The following is a 12,099-nucleotide window of genomic DNA, read 5'->3' on the forward strand; positions in this document are numbered from 1 at the left end:
TCAGAGCGTCGTTGCGCGAAAGTGGTAGGGAGACACGATATAGTACAAACAGACACCACCATGAATGTTTAGATGGCTCTGAGCTCTATTTGACTTAACTGCTGAGGTCATCAGTCCGCTAGAACTTAGAAGTACTTATACCTAACTAACCTAAGTACATCACACACGTCCATGCCCGAGGCAGGATTCGAACCTGCGAGCGTAGTGGTTGAGCGGTTCCAGACTGTAACGCCTAGAACCGCTCGGCCATACCAGCCGTCCATTGTCAAAGGTATTAGAACGGTGTTTGCTTATCATTTTCGACTCTTTCGCGTCCGGTACAACGATCCTTATCTCAAATTGATTCATTTATCTTTCTCCATAATCCTTGATAGTTTGTAACATCTTCACAGAATCATCCCGTATCTACACACATTTACAGGCGCCAGCGCCTGTAACTTCGATGCCCTGGAGCTGATTTTTCCGGACGTGGGTTCCTATGTAAAACCTGATCTACTAAGTCCCCTCTACAACCTCTAGAAGTGAGTAACATGAATTGTGAAACACCCTGTATATATTGTGAAAAATAATCATCCTATTACAGGTCCCTTGAGATCAACCCGAAGCTACTTTTACGTCTGAAGATTTCTCTACACTGAGAATGTCATGCTGTCTTCTGTTTCCTAGAAACCCTTCAGTCTAAGCACAACCCAGATCTGATACTCCATACGCTTGTATTTTATTCATTGGGGAGCAGCGCAAAACTGTATCGAACTCTTTCCGAAGTCGAGGATCACGGCATCTACCTCGGCGTCGCTGACTACTGCTTTCTGGGACTCGTGACGAACAGAGCGAGATTGGTTACACAAGATCCTTCTTTTTGGAACACCTGTTGATTCCTATGAAAGTTATCTAAATAATGACCGAAGTAATCATTTTCTGAATGTAAGCCTGAGCAGTGATAATAAACCAACTGTCGTACAGTGAAGGCAGAACTGCATTGTAATAATAATTAATTGTCACAACGAAACGGGAAGTCTTTCATACTGAAAAAGTTAGCAATCTGACTGCAAGAATTTTGAACAATATAATCTGCCTGAATAATTAAATTAAACATGAAACCTAGAGTCATTGGCTTTGCAAAATTTGATCACAAAAACTATCTCTGAACAACATGAGTTGGCCCTGGCTGAATAAATAAAAAAATTCATAATCATTTCTCCTTATCCCTATTCTGCGCAAATCTGGATAACCAGAATCCTCATGCGGTCATACTCCATAGCGCTGCGAGGATTCTGGTACAGACATCGAGATACTGGGACAGCGTTGTTAAAGAGGCCATCGAAATTCGCACCAATGACGACCTCATAAACCGAGACTGTGGCTATAATCTTAGCAAGGCTTGGGAACCAGCGATTGGGTTAATCAAGAGTAAATCGAGCAAACGCATAGTTGTGACGACCACGGCGGACAGAGCCATCACACCGACGTCATCTCAGACGCCGTCGCAATCTGTTCCACCGCGCGACCGTGGCGCGGGGCGCGGACGGCGGAGGGGGCGCGCCGCGGGCGGAGGGTATTTAAATCGGCCGCCGCCGCGACTGAACCCAGGAAGTCGCTGAGATGTGCAGCCGCGAGAAGCGCTTGCTAGCGACGCGAAGGGTGTGGCAGATCGCCGTCCGGCCGCGCTTGCGCCGTCGGCGGCCCCATCTAGCCCCCCACTTATGACGACCAGTGCTATGGCTATGGATTTGGTGGATACAGCTCCGGAAACTTTGGAGACAGCGCTGTCTGTTCGCTCCCCGATTCTGAAGATGAGAGCTCCACCGCCCCTCAGCCACGCGGACGAAGTGGGAAACAGAAGAGGAGGGCAACAGCCGCGACGTCCGCTGTTCGCAGCTCGCCGATCGAGAAGAGGGCCAAGCAAGATTTCGCCCCTGACGCTGTGGTTTTGTCCCTGCCCGGCGCACTGCAAGTCATCGACGACGCTTCCAATTGCCGTCGCCAATTCATTCGACGCGCTCGCTGACGCGCCGGACCAGCTGCCGCGCGATCCTGCGCCAAAGAAAGACTCCCATCTCCCGCCGGTGGTCCTCCAGTTTCGGCCGCCCTATGGGGAACTGCAGAAGCTGTTGCGCAGCTGGACAACGGCTGTGTATACCGTGAAGCCTGCCGGACGAGACCTGTACAGGGTCATACTCCGAACTGCTGACGACTATCGCCGGGTCACTCAGGAGGCGTCTGAGCGTGGTATCCCGTTCTATACCCACGCTTCCGCACCTGACAAGGTCTTGAAGACTGGCATCCGGGACCTCCCATTCAACATGGAAGCCGATCACCTGCATCGCGAACTCGCTGACCTGGGCTTCTAGATACGGGCAGTCGTGAAGATGAAGTCGCCTAAATGGCGCGATGATATGCCGCTCATCCTGGTCGTCTGCTCCGACACCGTGGAGAACCGCAAACTATACCAATTGACGCGGGTCGCCGACGTTCCGGTTCAAACCGAAGATCTTCGCTCCAGGAGAGGCCCTGTACAGTGCTTTCGCTGCCAGGGGATCAATCACGTCGCGCGCCACTGCTCTATGCCGGACAGATGTGTTAAATGCGCCGGCGCCCACGCAGGAAGTGCGTGCCCCCGTCCGCCCACTGAGAAGCCGACTTGTGCACTCTGTGGCGGTGCTCACGTGGCCAGCTATCGTGGGTGTTAGGTGTGGAAGCGTGCCATCGCTCGCCAACGTGGCCAAACACCAGCGCCACATCCGAAGAAGCCAGCAACGAGACGGCCCGGCGTCTCTTTCGCGGCGGCAACGTCAGGGGCGCCCACCGCCGTCCCGGCTGCGTCGACTGCTCCTGCTCCTGCCGCGTCCGATGCCGTGCCGATACCTGAGGCTCCTGCGCCTCCACCACAGCTGCTAGTGGCGGACCCGGGTACTGCCTCTCCTGGGCCGTCGGCCAGACCGCGCCCCGTCAATCGCCTGCGCGGGGGTCAGCGCCCCGTGGGTACCCAGCGATCAGCACCGTCAGTCGAGCAGCCCCAGGTGGACTCTCCAAGCGAGTCAGCCACGCCTCCCCCTTCCAGCGATGGGGCTGCGCCGGCTACCTCCACCGCTGACCTGGCCAGCCTCGTCGCGCAGCTCACTGCCTTGGTGACCAGTGCTATGAAATTGATTGAAGCCCTGTCGCAGCAACTCACCGCTGCAGTGCCGCTGGCCTCTCCGGCCCCGACCGCTGTCAACACTCACCAGCTGCACCATGGGCAGTGTTAGAAGGCTCACGGTCGTCGCGTGGAATGCCAACGGCGTCCGCACTCAAGCTGGTGAACTTCGCCAATTTCTTCGAGATGAAGCCGTCGACGTCTGCCTTATCAACGAAACCCACCTGAAGCCTGGGGTCGACGTCAGGGCGGCCAACTACTCCAGCTATCGCACCGATCGACTGACGGCGGGTGGTGGGACAGCCGTTTACGTCCGCAATGGCATTCGTCATCACGTGATACAACTTCCACCACTGGCAACCCTGGAGGCCACTGGTGTCGTCGTTCACACCTCGGCGGGCGCCATCACGTTCGTCGCTGCCTATCGGCCGCCGTCTCGTCCACTGGACCCTGCTGACATCGATGCTCTGCTCTCCTTGAGGGGGCAGGTGTTCGTCGCCGGGGACTTCAATAGTAAACATGTCTCCTGGAACTCCAGGATCACCAATGCCGCTGGCCGCTGCCTGCTCCGGGTAGCAGAACGCCACCATGCGCTTGTGGTGGGGCCGTACGATCCGACAATCTTCCCTGCCCGTGGCCTCCCGGATATCATCGACATCGCAGTCGTCAAGGGCATCCCTCATCAGATCACCGCCACGACGAGGACGGCTCTGTCTTCTGATCATGTCCCAGTGGTTTTCGATATCGACTTAGACGCCCTGCAACAGCCCAGGCGAGGCATCTCACTTGCTGGCATCGACTGGGGCAGGTTTCAAACAGCCGTGACGGACTCACTCGCCGCCGTGCCGCCCCCTGCAGCAGCTGGTGCGGACACAGCACTTCTGCACTTTGCGGCAACCACGATCGACGCTGCCAACATAGCAACGCCGTCCCGACCTCGAACTCCGCCTGACTACTCCCGCCAGCTGCCGCCGGACATCCTTGCGGCCATCACTGAGAAGAACCGGATCTACCGGGAGTGGCAGCGGACAAGAAATGCCGACACCAAGCGCCTCCTCAACAGGATGCGGCGGGATATCCGGGTCGCCATTGACAACCATCGCAATCGCGACTGGAATAACAAGGTCGCCACCCTCAGTCTTGACGACGGCACGGCCTGGCAGACGACGAAGCGTTTCCTACGCCGCACGCAACGTATCCCTCCACTGCTGGTCAATGGTCAGGCTGTCTGCGAACCAGCTGCGAAGGCTGATGCCCTCGCAGACGTCTTTGAGGCTGCGTTTACGCCGATCGAAGACCCGACCGACGCTGTCCACGACGACCTGGTTGCTGACCGGCTCCAACGCTACTTGGAGGCACGCGACGACGATGACGTAACTGAAGAGACGACGGCGGAGGAGGTGTCGTCCATCCTGCGTGCCCTGAACCCCAGGAAAGCTGCGGGCCCAGACGAGGCTTCCAACGCCCTACTCCAGAAGTTGCCGCCGGTGGCTGTCACTCATCTCGCCGCCGTCTTTAATGTAATCCTCCGGTCCTGCAGTTTTCCGCAGTCCTGGAAGCATGCAGAGATCGTGGCGATTCCGAAGATGGAGAAGGATCTGCGTCAGCCCGCGAACTACAGACCTATTAGTTTACTGCCGGCCATCTGAAAGGGTGTACATCAGGCGGCTGCAGCGCCACGTTGACGAGGAAGGCCTCCTGCCCGAAGAGCAGTTAGGCTTTCGCAGGGGCCACTCGGCAGTTCACCAACTCCTACGGCTAGTGGAAGATGCGTTCGTCGCCCTCGAGCAGCGCGAGTTCTTCGGCGCGGTGTTTCTGGACGTGTCGCATGCTTTCGACAGTGTGTGGCACCGCGGCCTCTTGTTCAAACTTTTTGAACTTGGGGTCCCGACGTCGCACGTCCGTCTCATCCATTCCTATCTTGCCGATAGGACCTTCCATGTGCGGGCCGCGCATGGCTTGTCCTCCGTCCGCCGCATCAACGCCGGTGTGCCACAGGGCTCGGTCTTGGGACCACTCCTGTATTCGCTGTACACTTCTGATGCGCCGAAGATCGACCGTGTGCGGCTCGCCCTGTACGCGGATGACACGGCTCTATATACGAGGAGCCTCAATGCCGCCGTCATGCGCCGCCGTCTGCAGCTCGCCGTTGACACCCTGGCAGCCTGGGCCGTCAAGTGGCGTCTAAAATTCAATGGGGCCAAGACACAGTTCCTGATCGTCACCAGGCGACTCGTTCCTGCGGGTCTGCAACCGCTCACCGTCGGTGGCAGCCCTGTCCCGTGGCGTCCCACGGCGCATTACCTCGGCGTCACCATCGACCGCCGGCTCACGTGGGTTCCGCACATCCGCGAAGTGAAGGCCAAAGTGGGGAAGCGGCTTCGCGTCCTGTACCCGGTGCTGAACCCCGGCTCCCGACTACCACCGCGTCTGGGCATCACTCTCTACAAGGCGCTGCTCCGCCCTGTAATCCAATACGCCGCCGTCGTCTGGGGGAACGCCGCCGACACGAACCTGAAGAAGCTGGAGACACTGCAGAATCGCATCCTTCGGCTGGCCTTGCACCTGCCTTACGATTTCCCCACCGCTCATCTTCACGACATCGCGGAAGTACCTCTGCTCCGTGACCTCTTCCAGGCGGCCGCCCGCACCTTTTATGAACGTGCTGGCCGGTCACACAACACCCAAATCCGGACGCTGGGCCGCAAACTGCCGCGCAGCTTCAACATCCGCTGCCACACCTGCTCGCTGCATAGCTAGCACTGCAGAACTGTGCTGAGGAGACACCCAAGAAGACATTCTACATGTGACGACGCATTACATCGGCATGCATGGGAGGCAAAGCACTAACTGCTGCGAACTCCATCACACATCGGAGGAAAAGTTATCTCCGTGCAGATCCACGCGAGACCGAACCCAGTTCCCCCTGAGCAGCCATAGCGTACGGATCTCCGTGCCGGCACGTTCACAGGAGCTCAGCCCGTCAGTTCACCTGATGATGGCGACATGTTTGATCGCCGAAATATTGTGCCCGTTGGACACTATAGACCGGCAGTACACCCGTGGATATTTTGATTATCAAATACGCCGGGAGAAACTCAAGAATCACATCTTTATTGTATTTACCTGACAAAAAAATTGTTCAAATGGCTCTCAGCATTATGGGACTTAATATCTGAGGTCATCAGTCCCCTAGAACTTAGAACTACTTAAACCTAACCTAAGTACATCACACTCATCCATGCCCGAGGCAGGATTCAAACCTGTGACCGTAGCGGTCGCGTGGTTCCAGACTGAAGCGCATAGAACCGCTCGGCCACAAAAGCGGCCATATACCTGACATTCCATTAGATTTCTTCCTTCACAAATCAGTTTCGTAATGATGCTGATTAAACAAAAAGATACATTTTAATTTGAATCATAATATTCCATATATTCCTCACTAATACTGCTTAAAATTATCAGCTTAAACTCTAACGTAGTTGAACTTCGACTCCACTCGCTACGATAGCTAAACATTGTCTGCTCCCCTGCGCCCTCGCGCAGCTCAGAGTTGTAGCTTAACATCTACGACATAGTTTACAATCGATTCAGAAACCAAAAATCCACATACCAAAACTGTACATGACACATATCACCTACAGAAACATTCCCAGTCTCCAGAGCCGGCCTGAGTGGCCGAGCGGTTAAAGGCGCTACAGTCTGGAACCACACGACCGCTACGTCGCAGGTTTGAATCCTGCCTCGGGCATGGATGTGTGTGATGTCCTTAGGTTAGTTAGGTAAGTAGTTCTAAGTTCTAGGGGACTGATGACCACAGCAGTTAAGTCCCATAGTGCTCAGAGCCATTCGAACCATTTTGAACCCAGTCTCCAGAGATGTCATAATACGTGAGCATAAACCTTCTTACAAAATTATACAGCAGACCGACGTCAGAGATGTAGACCTACGTTTGGAGCATCTGTTCGATGACCATTTTTCGAAACGGGGATTACCTGCGCTTTCTTCCAGGCACCAGAAACGCGCATTTCCCTTCACAATGTCCGTTCGAAAACTGATTGAGATGAATCCGCATTAACTGACAGCAGCAATTTCTGTTCGGACTGAAAGCAAATGTAACTGACAAGGCGTGACATTCGTCTCCAGTTCGTGGTGGTTAGAATCTTTTTACGACCGCTGCTCTTATACCTTGTTACGTTACTCGTAAACGCTTTCGCCAGTCCGCATTGCTGCACCAGCAAAGCGGGCTACTTCGCTCTCGGTGTGGTCGTGTCCTAACGCAATAGCTTCTCTCTGCCATTCCCTCAAGTCTCCATGTCTACGCATCTTACTGCGCTGGTTCGATAGAACAGCCTGTTATATGCAGCACACTACGCTACCGTGACTGCCCTCAGCAGTGGAGGGCCACGTAACAGAGTGGTACCATCTACAGAGCTCTAAACCGACCATTGTTTTTTTTTTTTATGGTGACTAGTATTTTGTTCAGCGAGTTTATGCATATGTAGATACATATGAAGAGTGAAAATATCAAACTTGCCAAATCTCATATTTGTCAGAAGGATCAAAAAATTGGTCCGTGCAGTGAGGGTTCCGTGAAAACTTGATTAAGTATGTACACAGCTTTTGAAACCTTTCTTCATGCCAAATTTAATGATTCTACATCGAGGGAAAGTACCCTGTAGGTTTTAATGAGTGAGTTTGCGAGTGTAAAAATATGACATAGATAGCCCTATATTTTGATTGCACAAAATTAAAAGTTTAACATTTTTAACAGCACCCGATCCTGAGAAAAATGTGTCTTAACAGATGGACGGACAGTGAGATAACAAAGGATAATAACCTTTTTTATAAAACTAACAGTCATAATTTTTACATTTTTTTTCCTTTACTTGTGCAATGAATCCTTGGTTCTTGCCAAATTTTATGACTCTATTCCAGTGGGAAATGCTCTGCAGGTTTTATTGAGTTAATTCGCAAGTATCAAAATATGTGATATAAGTAGCCGTATATTTTGCTTGCATTGGCTTAGAAGCTAACCTTACTATACTTCCAAAAGCCATAGACTTTAGTATGAGACATAAATATCAGCTTGATACGTCTAGCCGTTCATGAGAAAAAGGGGTCTTAACAAACGGACGGACAGACAGACAGTCTGATAACAAATGACAGTTTTTTACGTGGGATATAATTACAAATAAATTAACAGTTTTCTGATTTCGACCTCTGGTTTCCGTGTGAAAGCTTTCTTCTTGGCAAATTTCATGATTCTAGATCAATGGGAAGTATAGTGTAGGTTTTGATGTCTGAGTTTGCACGTTTGATTGCACTGACTTAGGGGCTTCACTTTTTTACATTAACTAGTGGCCGTAGAGCTTAATAAGTGACGTAAATTTACCTGCATTTAAACTTGATACATCCACCCGTTCCTGAGAAAAAAGTTTTTGAACAGTCAGACAGAAAAACAGGTAGACACGAAGTGGTCCTGTAAGGGTTCCTTTTTTGCGAATTGCGGTACGGATCCCTCAAAACAATGTATCTCTTTGTGTACGTAAGTTATATTCGTCCAAAAAAATGGAGAAGGTATTCTGACGCCACACATTTATACTGCTCGTCTCATCACTGCAAAAAATAGTGTGACAAATTAGAAAAAAAATAATTTATTAAGAACGTCTAAATGTCATACCAGGAAACTGACTGGTTCTAAAGGCTACCAAGAAATATTCTAAACATTCATGGTGGTGTCTGTCTGTTCTATATCGTGTCTCCCTACCACTTTCGCGCAACGACGCTCTGAGCGTGCTTTTTAGGGAATTGACTAGTTTGAACCTGGACCTGTTGCTGGTAAGGAGACGCCAGACCACACATGGCATGTAGAATTCAGAAGAGTTCAGTGAGACTAGCGATGATATAACCAAATACTAAATGATCTCAGCGTCAGCTCCACTGCACTCCCTCTAAAAGAATCTTGATACTAACTAAAATTTAGAGGAAAGGGTTCAAGGCTTTCCTATTTTTAGTTAGCTGGTAAAATAACATCGAAAAAGCAGTTAAGTTTACCATTGGAAATTTAATTCTACTCACAAAACATCGTTTACAAATTGCACTATTGATAAAAGGATATGTTTTAATACAGGATGGTAAAAACCAACTGCGTTCAACAAAAAAGTGAACGAATATTCCCTGAATGGGTTTCCAAGTTCTACAATCGATCGAAGGATGACCTATGCCATATCACATCTATAATCTAGGTTTAATTTAAGTTTCGAAAAAGAGAAAACTATCAAAATGGTCTAAGTGACACTCAATTACCTTTAATTACTTATCTAAAGAGAAAACTATCAAAATGGTCTACAGTGACCCTCAATTATCTTTAATTACTTATCTAACTTGTCGTAAATTATAGTGGCTGATGTGGCTTCTCAATAACTATATAAAAGAAAAATCATCGCGTTTCAGATCTGTTCTTCAATTGGCAAATGTGAACACCATGAGTTTTAACTAACGATCGACACTAGTATTACGCAAAAAGGGGGTGTAACAGATGAGACTTCTGCAGTTCTGAGTGAAGCCTTATGCGCTCAAAAATGCGGCATCGCGTGCGTTCATTACCCTGTCGGTGTTTAGGCAGCGCCAGGGCAGCGGCGGGCAGCACAGCTCCGCTCACCTCGCCATCTCGGAAACAACTCTCTCCTAACTTCTCCTTGCTACCATTTACCGAAGTTGGTTTAAAAAACTATCTGGCTATCTTTTCATCTGACCAATCAAGGTCTCAATGTTAACCTTAAGCTCCACCTACAAAAATTCTGTCTATCCAATGAGAAACGTTATACTTTTCGTGGTGGGGCAATGCTTTTGAAGTTTGCAACGTAACAGAGACGAGAAAAAGTCTCACGCTAAAACCTGCAGCTGGTGTGGTCCTTTTAGCGTTATCGTAAGATCTATACTGTTCTTCTGGAGGGCCCTATCTTTTAACATGGGCTGGGGGTGGTCCTAATGTAACAGAGACGCGAAAAAGTCTCACGCTAAAACTTGAGGGTGGTAGTGGCCCTTTTTGTGTTATCGTAAGATCTATACTGTTTTTCTGGAGGGCTCTAGCTTTTAACATGGGCGGGGGGGGGGGGGGGGGGGGGTGGTCCTTAACGTAACAGAGACGCGAAAAAGTCTCACGCTAAAACTTGCGGGTGGTGTGCCCTAGTGATTAGCTGGCGACGTGGGTGTCCAGTCCGTCCCTTATCGTAGGGCCTTCTAGCTTAACACGGTTCTGCTCTCGGCTTCTGTCCTCGTTTCTCCCCTCGGAACTGCGTCGGCCCACGGTGGGATGGTACGACATGCATTTAGGCATTCTTCTGTTAGTCTGTGGTATTCCATTTGCTCACTCGTTACTCGTATTACTTTGGTTAATTTAATGTCACGATTTATTTGGAGCTATGTGACATACTACTGGATTTGCTTATCATGTCAGGGTTTTCATGTAAGGTGTTGGATTTGCCTGACACCTTACAATTTTTGTTTCAAGTGCGCCTTAAAACTGAGTCAGTTCGTTTTCTTTCTGACAATACGAGGGCCTGCTGAAAAGTGAAGCCTCCGAACATTCTGTGTGAAAACTGCTAAGGCTTTAAAAAAACCTTATTAATAATCTACATCTTTATTCTTCATCTCTTCATTTTTGTTTCTCAACATAGTCACCTTGGCGACGAACATATTTCTCCCAACAACTCACCAGTCTGTTGATACAGTCACTGTAGAATGTCTTACATTGTTGAAGGAGGCACAGGCACACCCGTGCTTGCATCGCTTCATCACTATCAAAGTGAAGTCCTCGAAGGTGTTCTTTAGGCTTTAGAAACAAACAGAAGTCGGATGGGTCCAAGTCCGGACTGTATGGAGGATGATCCACGACAGTGAAGCCAAGCCGTCAGACTGTTGCAGATGTCGCAGGGTTCGTGTGTGGTCCAGCATTGTCATGCTGAAGGAGAGGGTACTCCATGTGTGGACGATCTCTACGAATTCAAAACTCTATTACAGCACGTTATTTCTCATGCAGCGACATAGCCACGTTCCAAACCGCCATGATACACGCAATCGGTAGAGGGATGCAAATACGTAGGCGTGAAGAATAAAGATGTAGAATGTTAATAACGTTTGTTTTATTTAAAAATCCATAATTTCTAACATAATAAATTCGGAGGCACTACTTTTCAGCACGCCCGCCCTCGCGTAAGGGCAGAAACGTAGCAGAGTTTTACCTAGTAAATTTATAGACAGCAAAAATCATTTCTCATATCTTTTAAATTTTTTTGCAAGACAATCCTACATAGCTCCATTCTTGGGATCAGAAGCTGCGAAGTCTATTGTAAAGGTCCCTGTGCTGTTGAAATAGAAGTGACACAACCGTCAATAACTCTTTTCGTTTTGCAATTGATAAACACGGGCGGCCTGTCAGATTAAGTGTATCACGGCAAACAACAGCCAGGTCATTTCTCTTTTCAATACATTGACATTTTTTCATTCTTCTATTTGAAAGTAAGAATTTTTAACGGTTATTTGATGTGAATGAGTATGAGATACTTTATCATGCTGCGTTTAGAGATCATACAGACCTGCACTGACAACAGTGCTTGACCATTAGCTTTAAAACCGAAGAGGTCAGATGGATGCATTGGAATTGCATGTAATGGGATCACAGCTGTAGCTGACTCAACAGTCTTTGCAAATCTTGCAAAAAACAAAGGAATTTCTTATCTTCCCTCGTTTCTACATAATTGCAAAGTCTGTCACAGATCAGAAGGCGGTGCCTACTCACCAGAAACCTCTATGTTTACTCTTATAAGCATTCCAGGCTAAACGAAAAGGACGATGTCATACGGCACTTTGAACTCTGGAGAGGGCTGCTTGGTACAAAGTCCATGCTCCAGGTGGTAATGAACCCTGGAAACATTTTGTCAATGATCTGGCATCTAGAA

General features: G+C 49.5%; 1 protein-coding gene across 1 annotated transcript; it reads left to right on the top strand.

Annotated features, from left to right (window-relative positions):
* The first annotated feature begins 2,396 nt into the window (after positions 1 to 2,396).
* On the top strand, positions 2,397 to 3,248 carry LOC126281145 (uncharacterized). Its single transcript, XM_049979855.1, has 2 exons — positions 2,397 to 2,513; positions 2,691 to 3,248. Exons 1-2 carry the CDS (start codon positions 2,397 to 2,399, stop codon positions 3,246 to 3,248), a joined length of 675 nt encoding a protein of 224 aa, XP_049835812.1.
* Positions 3,249 to 12,099: the final 8,851 nt, after the last annotated feature.

This window comes from Schistocerca gregaria, chromosome 1 (assembly GCF_023897955.1).
Source record: "Schistocerca gregaria isolate iqSchGreg1 chromosome 1, iqSchGreg1.2, whole genome shotgun sequence".
Lineage (NCBI taxonomy): Eukaryota > Metazoa > Arthropoda > Insecta > Orthoptera > Acrididae > Schistocerca > Schistocerca gregaria.